The sequence below is a fragment of the Bubalus bubalis genome, chromosome 2 (genome assembly GCF_019923935.1).
Source record: "Bubalus bubalis isolate 160015118507 breed Murrah chromosome 2, NDDB_SH_1, whole genome shotgun sequence".
NCBI lineage: Eukaryota > Metazoa > Chordata > Mammalia > Artiodactyla > Bovidae > Bubalus > Bubalus bubalis.
Window position 1 is genome coordinate 30,745,073 of NC_059158.1, and position 24,646 is coordinate 30,769,718.

General features: G+C 39.0%; 1 protein-coding gene and 1 long non-coding RNA gene across 2 annotated transcripts in view; one reads left to right on the plus strand and one right to left on the minus strand.

The window, feature by feature from the left end:
- Nucleotides 1–10,810: 10,810 nt before the first annotated feature.
- On the minus strand, nt 10,811–24,608 carry LOC112580246. Its single transcript, XR_003104545.3, has 3 exons — nt 24,477–24,608; nt 17,211–17,272; nt 10,811–13,186 (listed from the first exon to the last, which is right to left on the minus strand). It is a non-coding gene; the product is annotated as an uncharacterized LOC112580246 (long non-coding RNA).
- The window catches only part of PTCHD4 (patched domain containing 4), a 204,451-nt gene continuing 204,298 nt past the window's right edge, over nt 24,494–24,646 (plus strand). The window contains exon 1 of the mRNA XM_025268751.3: nt 24,494–24,636. Coding sequence (XP_025124536.1) covers nt 24,632–24,636 — 5 coding nt within the window. The 5' untranslated portion in view covers nt 24,494–24,631. The remainder of the gene's footprint in view (nt 24,637–24,646) is intronic.

A 24,646-nucleotide genomic window follows, 5' to 3' on the forward strand; every position in this document is an offset into this window, starting at 1 on the left:
ACCATGTCTTATATAATTTCATTTTCATTACCACCATCACCAGATGTTGAGCAATGAAAAAGAAGTTGTGCTTTTGTTTTTGGTAAAGGAGAGTAAAAGTCACAAACATTTTTAAAAGTTTAAAGTGAGTAGAGGTCTTCCCCAAGATGGCAGCATAGGAAGAGCTTGTGCTCACCTTCTCCCCAGGGCACACCAAAATTAAAACTACTTACAGAGCAACTGAAACTCCAATACTTTGGCCATCTGATGCGAGAACTAACTCATTGGAAAAGCCCCTGGTGCTGGGAAAGATTGAAGGTGGGAGGAGAAAGGGACGACAGAGGATTAGATGTTTGGCTGGCATCACTGACTCAATGGACATGAGTTTGAGTAAACTCTAGGAGTTGGTGATGGACAGGGAGGTCTGGAGTGCTGCAGTCAATGGGGCTGCAAAGAGTAGGACATGACTGAGTGACTGAACTGAACTGAACTGAACAGAGCAACTGTCTATAAGAACAACTTGAAGACTAGCAGAAAAGATTTCCACAACTAAAGATATAAAGAAGCGCCCTCAACAAAATGGGTTGGAGGGGTGGACACCTGGTATAGTCAGAACCCCAAGCCCAGATCAGTGATAGTTAAATGAAAGAGATTTCAAACCACAGAAGTTCTCCCCAAGGGAAAAGAGGTCCAAGCCCTGAATCAGTCTTCCCAGTGTCCTACATCAAGAGGATGAGTTCTTAGAATATCTGGCTTTCAAAACCAGTGGGGCTTAGGTTTAGGAAAGCTGCAGGGCTACAGGAAACAGAATATGCTCTCAAAGTGAAAGTGAAAGTGAAGTCGCTCAGTCGTGTCCGACTCTTTGCCACCCCATGGACTGTAGCCTACCAGGCTCCTCCCTCCCTGGGATTCTCCAGGCAAGAGTACTGGAGTGGGTTGCCATTTCCTTCTCCAGGGTATCTTCCTGACCCAAGGATCGAACCCAGGTCTCCTGCATTCCAGGCAGACGCTTTAACCTCTGAGCCACCAGGAAAGCCCATGCTCTCAAAAACCACGTAGAAAATGCCTATGCTCCAAGTCCAAGTACAGAGGAAGTAGTTTGAAAGGCGCCTGGGTCAGACCCACTTGCTGATCTTGGAAAGCTTCCCAGGGAGGCAGGACACAACTGAGACTCCTCCTGAGGACTGAGATGCTGGTGGTAGCCATTTGGGGGAGCTCTTTCTACCTGAATGATACTGTCACTGGCAAATATCCCACTGTTGGTGGGATGTAAATTGGTGCCGCACTGCAGAGGACAGATGGAGCTTCCTCAACAAATTACAAACCAAACTAACATATGATCCAGCAATTTCACTTCTGGATATTTACTCAAAGAAAATAAAAATACTAATTCGAAAAGATACATATACTCTAATGTTTATAGCAGCATTATTTATAATAGCCAAGATGCAGAAGCAACCCCACTGTTCACTGACAGATGAATGGATAAAGATGTTGTATCTATATTCAGTGGAATACTACTCTGCTATAAAAAGAACAAAATCTTGTCATTTGCTGCAACACAGATGATCTAAAGGATATCATATTAAGTGAAACAATTTAGATGAAAGACAAATGCTGTATGATCTCACATATATGTGGAATGTAAAAACCAAACCAAGCAAAAAAACAAGATGAAAACAGACTTATAGATTCAGAGATCTAACAGGTGTTTACCAGAGGGGAGTGTGGTGAGGGTTTAGATGAAATAGGTAAAGTAGATTAACAGGTAGAAACTTCCAATTACAAAATAAATAAGCCACAGGAATATAATATACAGCATAAGGAACATAGTCAATAATACTTTAATTATTTTGTGTGAGGACAGATGGCCACTAGACTAAATGTGTAGGCAAACACTGAATCACTATGTAGCTCACCTGAAACTAATGTAATATTGCAGGTCATCTATATTTCAACAATAAAAAAGGCTAACTAAAATGTGCTAAAATATAAAGATTTTGTTTTTCTGTATTTTCCTTCACCTCAATTATCCTTTGTTGTTGTTGTTCAGTCGCTAAGTCATGTCCAACTCTTTGCCACCCCATGGACTGTGGCCCACCAGACTCCTCTGTCCATGGGGATTTCCCAGGTAAGAATACTGGAGTGGGCTGCCATTTCCTTCTCCAGGGGATCTTCTCAAGCCAGGGATCGAACCCAGGTCTCTTGCGTTGGCAGGTGGATTCTTAACCACTGAGCCACTAGGGAAGTCCTCAGTTATCCTAAATTATGGTGATTTTGCCCATATATACCTTGATGCTGGATACCATCAAACCAAGAGATGGTAAACTTTCAGAATACAGGCTCTATCAGAAATTGCTTATAGTATAATTTTTAAGGAATTTTTAATAGAAAAAAATGCTTTGCTAGACATTTGTTTATATAATAAGTGTGCAGTGAAATTTTTGGTGTGAATTGAAAGCTGTGAAGAATTAAAGTACTAGGGAGCATGCTCTTTTAAAAGATGACTGAGCACTATTGAACTTTACTTCTTTCAAGAATGAAGCAAAGTCAAGACGGAAGTGCAATAGTTGATGAATATCACACATGACTTGTTTTATTATTTGAATATTTATGGCTACTAAGGTAGCTACCAATGCTCATTCTATATTTTGACGTATTGTCTGCAGTATTGAGTGGCCAGTGCTATGCATGGCTAGATGGCAAAGGATAGAGATCTGCAGCCGTTAGCAGCCTGATGTTCTCATAGAATAATTATTTTTGTCTCCTGAGGTTTGTTTGCAGCCTACTGTGGAAAAACAATATATGTTTTCAAATCAGGATGTTTCAGTTCAAATCCTAGCACTGATAATCATTAGCAGGATGACCTCTATGAGCCTGCTGCAAAATGGCAGTGAAAATATCTGCTCGGCAGGGCTGCCGTGAGGATTAGAGACAATGTAAGCTAAGCAGCCTGTAAAGTGCCCAGCTGATAGCCGCAGCTTTCTAAGGAGAAGCAATGTTTTCATAAGCTTCCCTGGGAATGACTTTCTCTCCAGCCAAATACCCAATGATCATGTAAAACAACTCTTGTTAATTTATCAATATTGACACAAAAGATAGCAGGTAAGTAGTTAAGTAGTGACGATTTATAAAAACTTGTGTGCATTTCTGAATGTGTATTTATTTAACATTGTTCATAATTAGGTCTGGAACTGTAGCTAACATTAAAAGACCTACTTTAGAAAGACATTAATTTTCTTATAATAATGATGTAGGTTCTAAGTATTTATTAACTAAATCAAAGTTTAATATACCAAGAATTATTGAAATGGATTGAAATCTATAAAACAGCTCTGATAAGCTATAGTAAAATGGTGATAAAACATTAAACGATACATCAAATTGACTCTTCAACCAAAACAAACTTCTATACAAGAAGGTAGATGGATAGTATTAAAGAAAAAGAACAAATAGAAATGAAAAGAGAGGTAAAGTAATCATGTAGTGGTGCAGGATGTGAACAATAAGAAAAATAATCACACAAGAGGCATAGGAAGGGACACCCGTGAGATAAAATTCCAATTTATAACACTGGGAACAAAAAGTTGTAATGCAGTTGATAAATGTATTGAATACTACCCAATGAAAAGATTTTTCTCAACCTGCTGAATGATATATATACTCTATATAAAAGAGCTGATTAAGGAAATTTAAGAAAAAAAAACTTCCAAAATTTTACACAAGAGTACAGTTCAACAATGGGGGTTATGACAATGAGTGACAAAATTAAACCAGTAATCTAAATATTCATTCTCAAAACATTTCTCATCTCATATGAGTATGATTATTGGTGGTCTTTGACTGTATGGTTGACTACATTTTAAAATGTGTTACTATTTTACTACCAGTCAGAATCTGTTAAAACAGTAAGTTCTACATAGGTATAGCTAATTGTGATTCTTGGTTTTATGGAGACAGACTAATAAACTTTATATACCCAATTCACCACTGATTTAGTGACCATAACTTTCCATAGTCTTAGAGTCCACTGTTATGTAATGTATTAAATAAATAATATTTAGAGCATCCTTAAAACCCTGTCTATCCTAGAATATGTACATTGTAAATTGTTCTGCTGTCATTATCATTTAATTACTGTCAACCTTCTAGGAATTTCCACCTTACCTAGCCCTGTTACTATTGACCTCACCCCGTTATGGCGTCAGTATCCCTTTGTTACATGGGCAAGCTTTCATCAGAGTGATGGTCACCCGTGTTTCTTTAACTTAGAAATTTGGGCAAAGCCTGCATGCTGAGAAACAATACAGGTCCTTTAGACTTTGTGAAATATGTACATTTCCACCGCATTAAAATCACAGAGCTCTTTAGTCCTCCAAACACTTACTGATATTCTTAAATGATGTTAGAATTTGCTAGAGTTTTCTTGCTCTCAGCTTTGAAATAATAAGACCACTTCAACAACTCACATCTACACAACCACCCAGACTTATGAGTAGTCATTTGAAGCACTGCTTAAAAAAAAAAATGTCTCCCATAGTCATCTTTAACACAATCAATTGATAATGATTTAAACAGAGGCCAAAAATTCAACTACTTTTTTATGGAGACAAGAGGTATTGGAAACTTACCCATTTTAGAGCTTGGAGTTTTCATAAAATAAGTTTTCTAAAATCAAATCGACTTTGGAGCAGCTAAACTATGTGGGGTAAATCAATCAGCTGACCGAAGAGGTGAGGCCCAGTCTTCCAAATAGGGCACACCAAAATACTAACAATGGAGACTTCTAAAAAATATGGAATATTATTTGCATTTTATCAGATCAACCAAAAGATGGATGCTTTCTTATAAACATTCCACAAGAAAAGACAAAGAGTCTATGACCCTGAGTTTCTTATTGACAGTGTTGTAACCTAACACGTTCACTCAAAAAATTATTTTGGTTTTGAAATAAATACAATTAGTGGTTATATTCCCAATTTATTGCAATAGCATAAAATAACATTTACATTTTATCTGAGTTGTTCTTACATTAATATATTCTGTATACTGCCCACTTCGTCTGAGATTTACCTTCCTAAGAGGCTACCACATAATAGTTTCACTGAAAATAGAGAGGCATATACATTATAATTGATACATTATACATTGAAAATAGAGATACATATACATTATAATTGACCCTTGTCTTGGCTGCATAACTCTTTAATAATTGAGAGCTGAGGGAAATAACATTTCACACAATAGCAGATTAATTTTTTTTAGATAGTTATAATGTTTTCATTTACCTCATCAACTTTCTCTTTAGAATCTATATACAGGCTTTGGAACAAAAAAACATCTGGATTGAATCTAGGGTCTGCTATCTAGCAGTTATGAGAACTTAAGAAAGTCATTTATTCTCTGGGAGCCTCAATTAATTCATCTAGAACCCTATAACAATGAATACCATCAACTCAGCAATTTTGTGAGAATTAAATAAAACAGTGCATGCAAAGGTCCTGGCTCTTAGTAAGGGTGCCATAAATGTTCATTATTATGACTGAGATCATTAGCATTATAACTGATTTATTAATATTGTTGCTGTTCAGTCGCCAAGTCATGTCCAACTCTCTGTGACCCCATGGACTGTAGCACACCAGGCCTCTCCGTTCCTCACCATCTCCCAGTTTGCCCAAGTTCATGTCCTTTGAATCAGTGATGCCATTTAACCATCTTATCCTGTTGCCCCCCTTCTCTTTCTGCTTTCAATCTTTCCCAGCATTAGGGTATTTTCCAATGAGTCAGCTGTTTGCATTAGGTGGCCAAAGTACTGGAGCTTCAACTTCAGTATCAGTCCTTCCAATGACTATTCAGCATTTATCAGTAAGAAGTATTACGATAGCACAACTTGGTTTATCAAACTTGTTATTGTATCACCAAAAGGTACTAGTTTGAGAACCTGTCATAGGGCCTGAAAACTAGTACTAAGTATGAGACTCTGGGTACTGGGACTTCTGAAAGCATCAAAGAGGCCAGAAGAAGCAAGCGTTGAGAGTTGTCACAAGGGACAAACACCAAATCCCATTTCAAAATGTATCTAGGTTCAGCCTAGTCCTGTTCTGAAACAAATGCTGTGTTATATCACTACACAGATAAAACCAGGCCTAAGGAGGGGTAGCTGGGCAATGGGTAGGTGATAGGAGTGAAGTTGGAGCAGCCTCCATGTCTTCCATTTCAATGTTTTAAATACTAGGCTGCTCCATCTCTGCGTAATGTTTACTTTGATACAAATAGCCCTTTACAGAAGCTTAGAATATTAAGATAAAGGGATTCTTCTCATTACCTCCTTTAGATTAACAAGAATATTGATATAAATGATTTCTTATTTGCATTTTTAGAAAACAACAGGGATTACAAAATCTAGTACAAATTTGATCATTTGTGCAAAAACAAAACAAAACTAGTAATTGTAGAGAGTTGTGGTGGGAATGTTTATTTCCTCCTGTATATGTGATATTTTCCTCTGCAGGCATTCTCACTTTCTTGAGCTGATGCATTCCCCCACCCAACTGAAATTCAAAAATTTAAAGGGAAGAAAAATCCAAATGTCACTTTTCATTTATGTTAATCTACTGCCATCTCCTCATAGTGACCTGAATTCTTAGTTCATTAGTTCATCTATAAGCAGAGAGTGCCCTGAGACATAAGTCAATGTCCTTCTCCTTCAACCTCCATACTCACCATTTTTCCCAACTACTTTTGCACTGAAGCCTATTAAAAAAAAAATGGTAAATATTTAGTGGTTTAAGTTTATTTGGAGAAGTAAATGGCAACCCACTCTAGTATTCTTGCCTGGAGAATCCCATGGACAGAGGAGCCTGGTGAGCTATAATCCATGGTGTCGCAAAGAGTCGGACACGACTAAGTGACTAACACATACAAACACACACGTCTATTTGAAATTTTTGATCTTTTATTAAAGGATATTCTTCTGGTATAGGGGTCTGCAAACTACAGCCCAAAGGCCAAATCTCAACTTCTCTTTTTGTATAGATTATGAGCTTTGAGCTTTAAACAGGCTTTTCCTTTTTAAATCACTGAAGCAAAATCAAAAGAAAAATAATTATTTGTGGCATGTGAAAACTATATAAAGTTCAAATGTTAGCAACCATAATAAATGTTTTGTGAGAATTCAAACATACCCATTCATTTATACATTGCCTATGCCCGTTGCCTTGCTCCAACACTGGAGTTGAGTAGTTGTGACACAGACCATATGTTATACTCTCTTTGCTTTGCATCATTGCTTCGTTCACTACAAAATCACAGTGACAGTTCTAATTCTATGGCATTTCTGATGCCATGAATATCACTATACCACAGCATTTATTACCATGACATATCATGTCAAAATAACAAAGTGGAATTTGAATATTGCAATCTAATGGTACAGTAGACTATAGATTATTTCATTATCAAATTAGATGACAAAATATCTTCTTTATTAAGCAATGATACTTAATAAATGTTGATCTTTTCAGACTATGCACTCATCACATCTCCTACTTATGGAAAAACAACAACCAGGGGAAGTAGAAAAATTTAAGTAGAATAATCACAGTAGAATTTATTCACAAAAATTAAAAATGAGGCTACAATTCCTCAGCAGCTCACTCATTAGCCAAGCAAGAAATGAATTTACCAATGTTGACTTAGCAATTGAAGAAATGTAATGAGAGAAAGTAAGTAAGACTATCAAATTTTTAGCAAGAACAGTTTCTCAAGGTGTTGAAAACAGAGTGACATCAATAGTCAATTATAAACAAGGCAAATGGTCTTGAGTGGCACTCCTTGGCACTTAATGTCAAAAAATGTTACTACTTCTGTCAAAACCAGCTCGACAAGCAGGGTTTTCGAACGCGCGATACGGCGAGAGAATGAGAAACGAGACACAAGAATTTAGAGAAAAGCAAGGGTCAGGGGACCGACAGCGCTCCAAGGTGAAGGTGGCGAAACTGAATCCAAGCCAGCTTTATTATACTTTCAGCTGTAAATGAAAGAATATGTGGGGAGTTAAACTATAACTCATGTGGCCTTCAGGAACAAAGAACAAAATAATCCTTAACTATTGAGTAATTAGGAAACAGTAATCAATAACAAATCAGTAACTAGGACTAATATTCTTATCTATAGATTTTCCACCAGATACGTAAAACATGTGACTCTGAAACACCAGTTGAGAAACATTCTGGGGTCAGTTTTCCAACCCCAGGATCATATCCTGTTTTCAAGATTATGAACTGTTCCCTCTGGACTTGTTCCAAGAGTCTCATGCCTTATAGCATCCAGTTTATCAATAATTATAAATTTCTTTTGCAGCCCTTGCCAGGGCCTGCTTTTCTTTTATTCTTCCTGTCTCCTACATACTACTAATCAGCTGTCGCTTATCAGAGAAGTAATTGAAGAATTACTTTCTGGGACCAAGCTGGATGGAACATAGTTAGGTGAGAATATTTTCAAGGAAGTTGAGGAAAACTAATTCAGTACAACCTCAAGTGGAATCTGCTAAGATGTGTTACCACTGATGATGGTAAAAATGTGTGGAACAGAAAAGGGCTTTTTTTTTTTTTAATTAATTCACAGACCTTTTGATGAATTCAAGTGTTTAAAGCTTAAGGTTATTCCCTGCATTATTCATCAACAGGTACTTGGAATATTGAATATTTGAATCTCTCTGGTATCACTGAATCAGTGGTGTCAACAGTGAACTTCATTCACTCTTGTGGACTTAAGCATTGTCAGTTGGATGATTTTGAACTCAAGACCAATTTTTCTGAATGAGAAGTTCTCTTAACCACTGTTATCAAATCCTGAGCAGCTCTGAAATTAGCTTTGCTGCTAACTTGATAATGTTTCTTAATGAACATGAAGAAAAGCAAAATAGTACTTATATGTAAAATGCATACTTCAGTATGGTCATTTACGCAACAACTGATGTTGCTGAATCACAGTAATGTCAAACATTTTTTTAATAAGTCTTATGCTGTCAAAAGTTAAAACAACAAGCTAGATCTCCATTCTTAGATGAATTGGTATTGGGCTAACTTAGAGTTCTGAGCTAAAACGACAATCACAGTAGTATTTGCCCTTGATGAATATGCAAGGAAATTTTCCATATTTTGAAATCAATTTAATGGTGCAGCTGAGGAGCTTCCATCTAAGCTTCTTTGGGCATGGTCAGTCTGCAAGGTAATGACATGTTAAAAGGCAAACATTAAGAAAAGCACCTATCAGTCTATAAATTCCTCCCAAGAGATGAATATGTTCAATTAAAAACCATATATTTGTGGATTGTTAACAGCATATGGTAGTACCTACTTGTGTAAAAAGACATTTCATTGATGAAATATTCAAAATCTCATTTCAGATCAACACTGATAGATGGACATTCCCAATGAATTTTGATGATACAGCAAACAAAATGTGAAAGCCCAAATTTTGTCGTGAGTTTTCAGTCACTGCTCTAACAAATGACCACAACTTAGTGGTTTAAAGCAATACTCAGTTATTATCTCAGTTTTGTAAATCAGAGTCTGAGTGGCAGCTCAGAATGATGGCTAAGCTCAAAGTCTCAAAAAGCCAAAATCATGGTGTCTGCAAAACTATGTTCTTTTCTGGATGCGCTGGGAATGATTTCACTTCTAAGCTCATCTAGGATGTTGCATGAATTCAGTTCCTTATGATTGGAGAACTGAGGCCCTCATTTCTTTGCTGATTGTTGTCAAGGGGCCAATCCCTGCTCCTAGATACCCACCATGATCTTTCTCATGCCTTCCATATGGCCCCTCCACCAATGGGGGTCAAGTCCTTCTCATGTTTCTAATCTCTACAATTTCTTCCACTGCATCTCTTGGTCTTGAGTCTAATAGTATTCTCTCTGCTTTTAAAAGCTCATTTGATTCAATTAAACCTACCCGCCATGAATAATCTAGACTAATCTATTTTAACATCCATAGTCTCAAATGTATCTGCAACTTCTCTTTTGATATATAACATTAACATATATAGAGGATTTGAGGACCAGGATGTGAACATATCTGTAGGGTCATTATTCTGCCTAACATATATAACTAAGCAAAATGCTATTTCCCAAAAAGAATCTATTCTTTTTATTAGCAGATCTGTGTTACAAAAATATTGTCCTTTATTCTTATTCTCCTTATTATTGTTATACTTTGCATTTTGTTAAATAAAAATGTATGGGAATGTGGTTCTCTCTTGTTATATAAATACCTTCTTAATATCTTCAATTTTTCCTTTGGCCTGTAAACCTAAAATATTTACTATCTGATTCTTTACAGAAAGTTTTTTGATCCTGTTATAGTGGAAAAATAAGTCAGCCCAGACTTTCTGGAAGGATGTTTAACAATGTGTTTCAGTAACTAAAACCAAGAAGACAGAAAACTGTACTAAAAACTATATCACTAGGAATTTTTCCTAGGAAATTATGGATGTGTGTGTTCAAATTTAGCAACAGATTTTATTAGCATCATTTATAGAGGCCAAAATTTGTAGTTAAGTATGTACCAATAAGAGAATGGTTAAGTAGGGTAAAGCTATTTGGTACTAAAATTATTTTGTAATAAATGAAGTTATTTTTATCATCATTGACTATATGCATTTTAATGTTTTTAATTATGCCTATTTATAATATTTAAAGACATAACCATAATTAAGTTATTTTTATAAAAATAATTGACTGAATTTTGTGAGAAAATTTTTAAAAAGCAATAGAAAAAGGTCTAAAATGATTAATCCTGAAATAGAGCTCTATGACTATTGTTTAGAGATGTGGAGAAATCTTTCAGAAGAAAGAGATAAAAAATAATGAGTTGTCTCTCAGGAGTGAGACTGAAAGTAAGGATTTTTAGAGAAGAGAGCCTTGCTTTTCATTATAAGGTCTGTGTACTATTTGATTTTACCTTGATAACAGTGTAAAAATAGGAATTGTGTGTGCGTGTGTGTGTATGTCTGCGTGTGTGTTTGTGGTTTCTTCTTTTAAGAAACATGGCATGGAGGCTGTCCTTTTCTCAAGAAATCATTATGCTCCACAAAACAGAAATGACCGAAGAATTGAAAGTGGAGCTCATTACTAAATTTGCTCCTTTTGACCAAACCGGCCAGAGCTTAAGTGAAAGAAAGATAAATTGAATGAAATCTCAAGGGACTTGAAAACAATCTTTTGTAGGTCACATTTTCTTTTTGGTCCAGCCTGTTCTCTCTACACTCATTTCCTGAAGAGAAGTGTCCCGAATTCTGCTGTGTTGTAGAAAGCCTTTCTTTCCCACCAAAATAAGGGAAATAATTAAGCAAAGGTCTTTTTCTCCCCAGCGGGAAATTTGACGCAGGCAGTGGAATAATTCCCTTGAATACATGAGGAGGAAAAGCAAGAAAAGGTCAATAGATAGGCAATTTTTCTAAACAAGGAAAAATCCACGGTAAACTAATACACAGAAAATTCTACTCAGCCTGAATATCAGAATAAGCACATGCTTTAAAGTAGGGAAAACCGATTTCAAATTTTAATAATCCTTAAGCCTACGAACCTCAGTTCTAATATCTGTAACAGTGAGTAAGTGATATATAGGCCACAGGATTCTTTAGCAATTAATAAAATAATGAATATAAAGTAACTAGCAAAATATTTAGCATTCATTAAACATTCAACATAGCTAAGGCTCTATGCCTATTAAGGTAAATGTCTCCCCTTAAACTACATCCTTTGAAGTATCTGCAATCTTATAAATAACATCTAAACCTAACTCTATATAGGCACTTAGATACAACTTTTAAATAAATACAAATGAATTTATCTGTTTTACTTCCAAGTAATTATGTAGTTCCTTTCACCTTAAGTACTTGAAGGCAAGAAGCACATCTAATAATTCTCATATAACTCTATACAAACCTGAATCCTTCTATTAATGTATTTGCATATTTACATTCAGTATTTCACTTTATCTGAACACTAGCACCTGAGGTATGAACTTGTATTATCCCACTGTTACAGATGAAAAGGCAAAAACTTAAGAGTGGTTATTAAATATCCTGGCCAAAGTAATATCACTAGAAGAAGGAAGAAAAGAAGTCTGAGGGATTTGAACCAGATGTGTCTACCCAGAGGCCAGATACCCATTACGTGTACTGCGATCACCTGTAAAAATGCAAGGGAAGAGTTGTTGGGGCAATCTGAGCACAGTTTGAAAGAGAATTTCCAGACACAGGGTATTGCAGAAGGGAGTGAGTTTATTAAGAACAAAGAGCAGAGATAAAGTGGGCACTGTGAGCGCAGTGGGCTGACAACTCCTGACAGGCCAGGGAGAATCGACAGTTTTCATGAGTTAATAGCCAATTTTTATAGCCTTGAGATAAAGAAAATTCCTGCTGGAAGGTTGGCATTAGGTGATTGGGGAGCTTTGGGTGTTTCATGAAGTGGGCATCTTGGCCTAATTTGGAGTCAGGAAGCCTGTTAGTGATGTTCAGGGGCTTTTGGCAACTATTACAAAGGGGCTTGATTTTGGAGGTATCCTTGGTTCTGGGATCTGCTTCTGTGACCTTGGTATAAGACCCCACACCTGTGGCCTGGGGCAGGACTCAACATTACTGCCATTGCTTTTATGCTTATCTTTGTAGGTGCATTGAGGGGGTATACTCTCTCTTTCCAGTGTACACATCCACATTTAATCCAGCAGCAAATTGTATCTATTTTCACTTGCAAGGGACCCTCAAATCATTTCATTCCTTAATATCTCTGTGCCTATTACCTTGGTCTAGCACGCTCTTGTCATTGGCTCAAACAACTGCTTTGGCTTCCTCTTCACTCTTGCGCCATCCAGCTCACGGTATACACTGCAGCAGAGCTGTGCTCTAAAACCCAATCTGTTTCCATAACACTTCAGTAGCCCCCACGTGGCTCTAAGGAAGAAGCTCCAACCCTTTTTGCTCCCCTTACAATGTAAGCTCTGGGTGACAGTAGCCATCCTGTCCAGTTTGCAGAGGAAGTTTTGCACATTTTTGTTATTCATTAACTCTTCAGTCAGTGCACAAACCTAGTTTTCAGCTTCTTTATGTTCTTACACCTGACCGTTCCTTCAGCTTCATCTCTTGCCAACTGCTGCCGTTGAATTTACACTCCAGCTATAATGTTTATAATGTTGTTTAGATCCTGAAAATCACCAAAAACAGAAACAGTTATCAGAAAAGCACAACACTGAGAAAAAGAAAGGTAAAAGCTCCAAGACTCAGACAATCTGATAAAATGAGGAGAGCCGAGGCTAGTGACAGGGCAGTTAGTAGAGTCAAAAAGAGATACTTGGGAATAAAAGGCAAATGGACAATGGACACAAGCAAACAGGAGTACAGACCTATGTCATCAGCCATGAGGACCAAATCTCTGGATCAAATATTGTCTATATACCTGTCCTACCTACCTTAGTGCCTTTCATTGATTGGAAGAGCCTTTCTGGGATGAGTTAAGTAGCTATTATGCTACTACATGGTTATTATATGCCAAGCATCCTGCTAAAAACTGAGGGTGCAAGATCAGTGGGTAGCAGCCACTGCCCTTATGAAGACTGCAACATATGTAGGCAGGCGATATTGATTATTTCAGTATAATAGAAGACAGACTGCATAGCAAAGGAGGGGTACTTTGCCAAAGATGAGGGCTTGCAGAAAAAGGTTTCATCACAGTTTCTATAAACGTCTATTGATTTTGCCTATGTCAACAAGATAACTAAATCTCCCGATGTTTAGTCTACATGTTTCATGGACATGCATGGTTGTTTACGTAGAACAGGTAAACGGTCATAGGAAACTGTTATTTTCCCATTTGAATATGAATTCATTTTGTTGACATGGCTTTACCTAGCTAAAAGGCTGAATTTTTCCCAAAGGTCACAGAGGAATTCCTCACTTTGTTTGACAGGCTGAAGACCAAATTTTTGAATGTCAAGCACACTTATAAATAGTTTGAGTTTATCTGATGTCCAATGCCATTTAACTTATATTTTTTTCTGAAGAAATCTGTTTTCCCCAGCATGAAAACTCTATTTGAAATTAAGTCATATGCAGGTCCTGATGCACCAGGAGTGAGGCTCTTTTGTTTCTCTCCCTACAATCTCCACACCATTGTGGGAGGTGGGGAGATGGGGAATCAGCCAAGGGACGGGGGTTGCAATCATATGAATAGTGCAACTCAGTCTTTCATATTATGATCCCAAATGTGCCACCCCAATATTTTCAGAAATATGCTGCATTGAATATGCAAAGTAGGGACTTGCTCAGAAATCACAGTTGCAATTCCAGGGAGCAGTGATTTACCGGTACAGGAAGAGGGCAGAGTGGTGGAAGCCCTCCACCTAAGTGTAGGCAGTAAAAGCACTGGCTGTACAAAACTGAAAGAAATAATAAGACTGATTAAAGCCTTGTCTGTTTTTTATTATCCCCATATATTGTCATTCTAAACAATGTCAGTGGTAAAAATCCTCCTTTCTACTGGGTTAAACCATTCCCACTGCACCACACCCTTTCTACAAAGGAAGGGAGTCTCTTTCTCCTGCACCTACTAAACAAAGGCTGCTGTTAACCAGAGACAGGAAGTGTTGCTGTCATCTGCTGCTGTTTTTTTTTTTAATATAAATTTATTTATTTTAATTGGAGGCTAATTACTTTACAATATTGTGTTGGTTTTGCCATACATCAACATGAATCCGCCACGGGTGTACATGTGTTCCCCATCCTGAACCCCGCTCCCACCTCCCTCCCAGTACCATCCCTCTGTTTTCTTTACAGTGGCATCAGTGTTGCTATTAGATGCAATATTTACATTGCAATAGTAAAGGCGGAGCTCTATCAAGGGGCAACATCCTACTGCTTCCCTAGTAGAATATCTCTTCCCTGGCAAATAGGATGCCCACTTCCACTCAGCAAATGGCTTCACAAAATAAGTTTGCCAAGATCTGATGGGAGAACTGCCTTATCAGGGAATAGGAGTGATTTTCAAGTCACACCTTGAAAGTGATGAGCACAGTAGTTAATAACCGCTGGTCCTTTAAGAACAGGTTTCTCCCTGGGGCAGTAACACCAATAAAAGGCTAGTTCAGGGCTTCCCTGGTGACTCAGAGGGCAAAAAAAGTCTGCCTGCAATGTGGGAGACCCAGGTTCAATCCCGAGTCAGGAAGATCCCCACTCCAGTATTCTTGCTTGGAGAATTCCATGGACAGAGGAGTCGTGCTGGCTACAGTCCAAGGTGATGAAAAGAGTCAGACACAGACTGAGCAACTAAACTTTCACGCTTTGGAAACCAACAACCCATTTCAAATTTAAACTCAAGTCTTTCAGAAAATGTATAACTTTTCAAATAACAGGTAAGTAACAGCCTCTTGAGTTCATCTGGAAGAAAGAGATATTTTTTAGAACAATTTGTAGAAGGCCTTGGTAGGAATATTTGAGCAAACAGAACTCATATTGAGTGGAAGGGAGGGAGGGTAAAAGAGAGGAAATAAGGAGGGAAGGAAAAATGTGTAGGAAATTCTTCAATCTTTGTAGAGCAAAAGTGTACTACATTTGGATTTTTTTTAGAAAAAGCAAAATTAAATTTTAAAATGCTTTAAAAAAAAGCAGTGTGGTCTGGGTCTACCTAAGTTAGAAAATGTGTATTTAAATGGCTGAAAATTGACTGTGTACAAAGCAGCATGTCATCTTTGTGCATTGATCCAATAAGACTCTGCACTAACTGTATTTTGGCAGGCAGTTTCTAATCTTCAGTCCAGCTACTCCTCTGTGGCCAGAGTATTCTAAGTATTTTTCCAGCCTCCATCTATCTTTTTCTAGACCCATGGCAAAGCTTGTGGTCTCCTTGAATGCTGGGCCTCTCCCCACCCTCAGAGATTCTGTATTTGATATTGTATAAATAGTATGGAATTCTCTAGACAAGAATACTGGACTGGGTAGTCATTTCCCTCTTCACAGGATCTTCCTGACCTGGGGATCAAACCCAGATCTCTTGCATTGCAGGCAGATTCTTTACTGTCTGAGCCACCAGGGAGGCCCAAATAGTAACCAGGAAAGGTAAACTGAGACTTGGAAATCAGAGGTTACAATTGTTGAGATGTAGCAAACCTAGAAAATGAACCCCATGAAGTCACATTCCAAAAGGATAGAGGCATCAAACCTGGAGTGAAATTAACGTCACTTTAGCTCAATTATAAAACTTAATTTACAAATATAAATTGTATGCATATGGATATTTAATGATTTGACCAAGGTGATACAGCAGTTAAGCAGGAGAAGAAAATAACTAATGACTATAAGACAAAAGCAGAACCTTGCTGCATGAAGTCTTCTCCAGAACTTTAATCATGTTCCACCATAAGAAAATAATAGTTATGGCAAAAATAGTCCTGATGATTTATTTATAAATGGTAGAACGTGGATGTCTACAGCCTTCTGTTCCTTTTTTGAATGTGTACTGTGGATATTTTACTGTTAGAATGAGAACAGTTTATATTTTAGGTTTTAAGCATACAGGGTGTAACAACATAGCAGTGAGATGGAATACTGCCACATTTGATGCACAATCATATGTGATAATATGTGGGTTATCAATTAATGCAAATCCTGTCTGAACTCCTTATAATTTTTACTAAGGCAAGATGTTTGCATAGACACCTGGGTCAGTCAGTTTCATCCTATACGAATATGGTGATCAGAGACAGTGAATTTTCTAGGAGAGTAACATCTGTCTGTATCCTATTTAAATGAAGGCAATTTTAAGATACCAAATATTCATTGTATACATAGTATTTTAGCATAAATAAATTTCAAACCAGAAAAACAATCCCTTTGTTAGATTAGAGCTCTAATTTCCATTTAGAAAATGTGGTCCCCCCAAAATAATTTCCTCCACACAGAAAAACTCAGCACCAAAGTTAGTATCAGATACCCACATTCAAACATCCCCGCCATCACACCATGCTGCTGCTGCTGCTGCTAGGTCGCTTCAGTCGTGTCCGACTTTGTGCGACACCATAGACGGCAGCCCACCAGGCTCCCCCATCCCTGGGATTCTCCAAGCAAGAACACTGGAGTGGGTTGCCATTTCCTTCTCCAATGCATGAAAGTGAAAAGTGAAAGTGAAGTCGCTCAGTCGCATCCAACTCTCAGCGACCCCATGGACTGCAGCCTACCAGGCTTCTCCATCCATGGATTGTCCAGGCAAGAGTACTGGAGTGGGTTGCCATACTTTTTCCTAAAAACGAACAAACAAAAGAAAACCTTTGCTTAAAATAAAGCAACAACACAAAACAAGCTAACAAAGTGAACCCCACATAAACTTCCGTTTGAGGAAGCACTCAGAGAGGCGGCTCACCCCTTTCCCAGCCACAGTGTGAGTCCAGATTGGTCTAAGTCCATTACTGTGTTATTATTCCTCTCACCAGTGACTGATTTAGATGATGGTCTTCTGGGAAAGAGTTCCTCACTCTTAGAAGAGATTAAGAGAAAGAGGCGGCTTCCTTTTCTTTGGGATCTTGTTTTGCCTGAACGTATGGCCCATAGAGTCAGCAGGAGCTTGGAGCCCATGCTCTAGGGATGGGTAAAGCAGAATGAGCTTCCCCAATGGCTCAATGGGTAAAAATCCACCTGCACTGCAGGAGACACGGGTTCAATCCCTGAGTCAGGAAGATCTCCTGGAGAAGGAAATGGAGGCCCACTCCAGTACTCTTGCCTGAAAAATCCCAGGCGAGCCTGACAGGCTACAGTCCATGGGGTTGCAAAAGAGTGGGAGGTGACTGAACAACTAAGCATGATGGATGCACAGTGCAAAGCAGAATGAGAAAAAAAGACTTGGATTCCTAGTGATACCCTAGAACCCAAATTAACCAGTTCTATAACTGCCATTCTTCTGGACATCTTGTTATGTATAAGGAATGTTCTTATTACTTAAACTAGTTGCAACTGGAAACATCCAACATGAAAAAAGACCAAAACTGCCTCTAAAATTTCCCTCTCAGACATGCTTTTTCTGGATACAACCAGCCTTACCAAGAGGGTGGGAAAGCTGAGGAAAGTTCCTTAAAGCCATTACAGAAGGAGATCAGTTCTGAGTATTTCCTTCAAGCCCCAAAGCCAACATAGCTGGCAGTGCAGAGCAATGAGTCCTCTGTGAACTGGCAAAGGGTGCCAGATGTTCACCTTGAACACACATCAGGGGTTTAGGGTAAACAGGGCAAGAGAGTCCAGGAAAGGGATGAGAGAGTTGGCACCATGATTGCCATACCCATCTCTTCTCCCTAGATACACAGCTGACCGGCACCATTCATCTTCTCTTGTGACTAATCGGAGGCATATAAGACGAGGTGATGTATGCCTCTCTCCAGACTGAGCCATAAACCTTCCAGATGTGCGCTTCCAGGCTCTCTCCCCCATCCAGCTGGCTAGCTAGAAAATGGCATTAGGAATGACCTCGGGAGCCCTGAGTTAAAGGCAGATGAGTGCCCCAAGGAAACAGGCCTCTGTCTTCTACCTGTTCTGCTCAGCAGGAATATCCAAAATAGACTGTTAATCTTGAACAAGATATAAACTTTTAGTGTTTTACACTGCTGAGTTTTACTGTTTTATTTGCTACAATTGCTCTTATTACAGTATTAATTGATTCAGCAGAGTTACACAGTTTTGGTGAACAGCGATATGACTGAAGTGAACAAGTAGGTTAATATAATCTAGGTTTATAAATAAGGACAACCTGAGGCTCAGAGATTTAGTGTCCTGCCCAAAATATCCATGAAGTAACTTGTAGAGCTGACCTAGAACTCAACCATTCTGTGTCCAAGTTCACCTCCTTCTGGTATCCTAACCTACAAAAGGACAAGTGGATAAAATCTGACTTGGTTCCAACTCTTGAAATTTCACCTTGACCAAGATATATCAGAAAAGACAAATCCTGTATGAACTAAACAGTATAGATTATTGTGCTATTACTGACTGGTCCCTACGTGCACTAATTTCACCTTTATACTAAGCTTTATTTTACATCAGATTAACTAGAATTATCACACAACTGGTATCCACTGAACGGTTTAGTGCAAATTAACCTGTAGGTTGATCTGGAATATTGTTAACATCTCATTTAATTTTGGCATATAATTTATCTTTCTAATATGATATTCGGCATTAACTTTTTGTAAAACTGAAATTAAGAAACCATACTTTTCTTCTTTCTCTTAAATATTTTTTTTTTCTAATTATAAGTTAGTATGCTTTCATTATAGCAATGTGATTTCAAATTTTCCCACAGAGCCAGTGTCTCATTGTTGGAGGGGAAAGTTACAGGTAAGCAAGGGGAAGAGGCTACAGTTATCCATCTGGCAATAGATTATAGCTGGAGACATAAGTATAAACTCATATTTAGCTTAACATAGATACAGAGAGTTACATAAAGAACTCGATATATACACATATACAGGGATTAGTAAAGACCCATGTGTTTCCTTTCTCTGTCAGGCTTAGAAGCAATAACATCCCAAGAGCAAGCAGCACATAAGGTGCCCAGATCTTTGTTTCTATGACCACCGTACAATAAAACGAAGCATGGCTCCTTGGAAAAATGGATGATTTTAGAACTGGGGCAGGAAAGATAGAAGACGAGCCTGGGGTATCTTATAGTGCCAGAAAATAAGGAATACTTTTAAAAAAGGTATCCCACAATAATGGGATATGTCAAAGGAGCTCCCTATAACCAAAACTGGAACCATTTGGGAAACAAAGTAATATCAAAATTATAGCCCAAAATATAAAAGAACTCTCTAGAAATATCCATGAGTCTGTATTGATACAAAATATGGACTAAATGAACGGAATAGAATTGACAAGTATTCCATGTAGAAAAATTCCAAATAACCTAGGGAGACTCCAATCTCAAGGAGCAAGGAGGTAGACCATAACTCCCACCCCTTAAGTGTAGGTTGTATATATTGACTTCTTTCCAAAGAAGACAGTGTGGAAAGGCAAAGGGAAGAAGAGTAACTTTAAAGCGGAAAAATCTAACAAGCACTACTTTAGGTAGGGTATTCAAGGTTCACATCCACAGTGACAAGTCACATTGATAGAATGTACCCTCCACAAGCTGTACTGAAAGCAGCTGTAATGAAAGAGGTAAAGAATACCTCTGTATTGTTCTTCAACAAAACTCCTTACTCCTGTCTAAACACAGAAAAAAAAAAATCAAACAATTCCCAGGTGAGGGACATTTTACAAAGTATGTGACCAGTACTCCTGAAATCTATCAAGGTCACCAAAAAAGGAGGAAAGTTTGAGAAGTATCACAGCCAAGAAGATCCTAAGGCAATAAGACAACCAAATGCAATATGATGTCCTGAATGGGATCCTGGACCAAAAAAATGGATGTTAGTAAAAATGAAGACAATCTGAATAAAGTATGGAATTCAGTTAAAAATAATGTGTCAATATTGGTTCATGAATTGTCATGCAAGTACCATACTAACATGAGAAATTGATAGCGGGGAACTGAACGTGAAATGTAAGAGCACTGTGTGCCCTGTCTTCACAACTCTTCCATAACTTAAAACAATTCTAAAATTTAGAAGTTATTTTTTCAAAAAAAAAAATCTTAATCCTATCATCTTGCAATAGACAGACATTTTAATGCCAATTTAACCTTTTTTTAAAATGGGTCTATCTTCATTTTTCAAAGTCATTTCATCCTGTACATACTTGTTCACTTAAACTTTATGTCATTACGTATTTTCATGTCATTATAATCTTACAACATAATTTGTATTCATATCAAGGTAGTTCATCTTAAGGATGTATCCAAAATTATTTAGTCAATTATCTACTGACTATCCTTATTCTTCTGTGTGCATGTGCTTAGTCGCTCAGTCGTGTCCAACTCTTTGAGATGCTATGGACTGTAGCCTGCCAGGCTTCTCTGTCCATAGGATTCTCCAAGCAAGAATACTGGAGTGGGTTGCCATTCCCTCCTTCAGGGGCTTTTCCTGACCCAAGGAAGACATCTCCTGTGTCTTCTGCATTGCAGGCAGATTCTTTACCTGCTGAGCCATTACGGAAGCCCTTATGCAGGTCAGGAAGCAACAGTTCGAACTGGACATGGAACAACAGACTGGTTCCAAATAGGAAAAGGAGTACGTCAAGGCTGTACATCGTCACCCTGCTTATTTAACTTATATGCAGAGCACATCATGAGAAACACTGGGCTGGAAGAAGCACAAGCTGGAATCAAGATTGCCAGGGGAAATATCAATAACCTCAGATACGCAGATGACACCACCCTTATGGCAGAAAGGGAAGAGGAACTAAAGAGCCTCTGGAGGAAAGTGAAAGAGGAGAGTGAAAAAGTTGGCTTAAAGCTCAACATTCATAAAAATAAGATCATGGCATCTGGTCCCATCACTTCATGGGAAATAGATGGGGAAACAGTGGCAGACTTTATTTTTGGGGGCTCCAAAATCACTGCAAATGGTGACTGCAGCCATGAAATTAAAAGACGCTTAATCCTTGGAAGAAAAGCTATGACCAACCTAGATAGCATATTGAAAAGCAGAGACATTACTTTGCCAACAAAGGTCCGTCTAGTCAAGGCTATGGTTTTTCCAGTGGTCATGTATGGATGTGAGAGTTGGACTGTGAAGAAAGCTAAGCACTGAAGAACTGATGCTTTTGAACTGTGGTGTTGGAGAAGACTCTTGAGAGTCCCTTGGACTGCAATGAGATCCAACCAGTCCATTCTAAAGGAGATCAGTCCTGGGTGTTCATTGCAAGGACTGATGCTGAAGCGGAAACTCCAATGTTTTGGCCACCTCATGCGAAGAATTGACTGACTGGAAAAGACCCTGATACTGGGAGGGATTGGGGGCAGTGGGAGAAGGGGACGACAGAGGATGAGATGGCTGGATGGCATCACCGACTTGATGGACATGAGTCTGAGTAAACTCCAGGAGTTGGTGATGAACAGGGAGGCCTGGCATGCTGTGATTCATGGGGTCTCAAAGAGTCGGACACAACTGAGCAACTGAACTGAACTATTCTTCTTTAATCCTACTGAATTTACTGAGGAAGGAGGTATGGAAAATGGACAGAGTAAGAAGACAGGAAACAATTCTGACATATTTGTTCATTGTGAGAAAGAGAGGAATGGGCCCAATCCAAAGCTGCCAGGGAAATTGCATTGGGCCCAGAAACAGGAGACCAAGACCAGTCACTGGTATCAGCTCTGCAAATAACTCTAAGTGTAGCCTTAAAGTCACTTCACTCTATAGTTCTTTATCTACAAAATGCCTTTATCCATAACATAAAGTAGTTAACTTACTTGACACCAAATAAAATTCCATTCCTGAAATCTATTCTATATTTTGCAACAAGACTATTTCTTAGAAAATTTCACATAGGTGATACAGCCAAATATACTTAATATAATGAAGAGGGTGTAGAAAATGGACGACAGATACATTTCCTCTTTGTTGTATAGCCAAAAACAATTCTCCATCATGTGGCACTAATGGAATACATTACATAAAGTGACTGTTGGATGCACAGGGGACTCTTCGAGTGAAAAAGAGGGAGTACTAGTCCATGAATGTTGCAAGAACAGTGAGTTTAGCTGAACGTAAGAAAAATGTCTAACAACAGAATGGTTCCTAGAAAAATTAGTGAGTTTTTAGTTGTGAGAGTTTTGCAGCCTGGGCTGGATAGAGAACCATTGAGAATACTACAGAAAGTATTTCTGTCCTGGGTAGGAATTCAAGCTGAATGGTCACCGAGAACACTTTCCATTTTTAAGGGCTAAGATTTTTCTTTACTCTTATGAGCAACACCATCTTTAGTAGTGACCCTGTTTCTGAGCTCTCTCCTATCTCCTTGGTCTCTCAACTGAAGAACAGATTCATTAACCAAAATAAAGGCATCAATTAGGTGGATAAACCCTTTGACTAGTTTGTATGCTTTGATGGGTGCATCTCTAAGTATCCTGTGAAGGATGTGATTAAGAGAGTGTGAGTGGAATCATCTCTATTAGGTCAATGCAAAAAGAATAGAAACTATGTAGAGCAGATCTCCAGTTCACCATCAAACTTTAGAACCTGCCCTCAAAATTTCTTCCTATTCTTTCTAGAACATGAATTTGTGAAAGTCCCAATAGATAGTATACACATTTATTAAAGGTTTTGAAATTGATCTGATTTGCAAGTAAAGATTCTTCACCTTCACACTGTGGAGGGTATATATTAAGGGAGAACCTGGGGGTTTTCTTTTCCATATGGGGAAGGTGACTGTTTTATACACGGTTCTGCTGCCAAGTCGCTTCAGTCATGTCCGACTCTGTGCGACACCATAGACGGCAGCCCACCAGGCTCCCCCATCCCTGGGATTCTCCAGGCAAGAACACTGGAGTGGGTTGCCATTTCCTTCTCCAATGCATGAAAGTGAAAAGTGAAAGTGAACTCCCTCAGTCCTGTCTGACTCTTAGCGACCCCATGGACTGCAGCCTACCAGGCTCCTCCGTCCATGGGATTTTCCAGGCAAGAGTACTGGAGTGGGGTGCCATTGTCTTCTCCGATTTTATACATTAACTGACTCCAATGTGTATCCCTTCTACCTAGCTCACCTTCTTTCTTCAAATAAAGACTAGGCGCTAGGCGTCCCAAAACTTTTGTTTCTGGAATTTCCCTCCGAGGAAAAAAATCAGATAGGTTCTCAGTCCTCAAGGATGAGGGGCAGAAGGCGAAATGGGAGAAAAAGACTAAAACCAATTTTAGGAACTTTTGGTCCTAAACTTCAAAAGTACGGAAGTGAATGCAATATTTTATGAGAAACCACATATTGCCTGCGGATCTTCACTTCCCAACACACACACACACAAACACACACACACACACACCCCGAAGCCAAAGGCGACTGCTATTGGCAAATGCCTCCTCTCCAATCACCAGAGCAAGGAAGGATCCCTAGAGCCCCAACGCACCGCCAATAGACGGGGTCTCTGCAGCCCGGGGAAAGACAGCGTGGAAGGAAATCCCTTGCAAGCTGTGTGGTGTGTTAAAAATGCAGCATCATTCTCTCAGCTCCTTTTCTTGGTCCGACAAGCCGAATTCAAGAGCACAGGGAAACTGGAGGGGCGAAAAGGCTGCCTCCTCCGGAAGCCCTCGAGTCCCTCCTTCCACGCCCCTCCCACCCCCCTTCTGAGGCTCCCATCGCCACAGCTCCAATGGGCCGGCGGCGCCTTCCCCATCTTGTCTTCCATTCACTCCGGAGGGGAAGGAGGAAGAGGGAAAACAAAACTCTAAAAATAACTGTTAGCCTCTTAAAAAAAGGAAAAGCTTAGCTGCCCACCCCCCTCCATCCCCCGCTCCCGCCCTCCTCTTCTCCCTCCTCCCGCCCCCCACCCCCCCGCCTTCGTGGGGCACATGTCTGCTTCTTACAACACCGAGCCACATGGTTCCAGTTAGGCGCCGAACCCCACCGGGACGAAGAGGAAATTCACATCTGTGGGACGCTCCGCACGGAACCAGCTCCAGCGAGGGAGACCGGGGACTGCAGCACCGAGATGAAGGGCTAGACCGCGGGATCGCTGCTCATGCGGTGAGAAGGG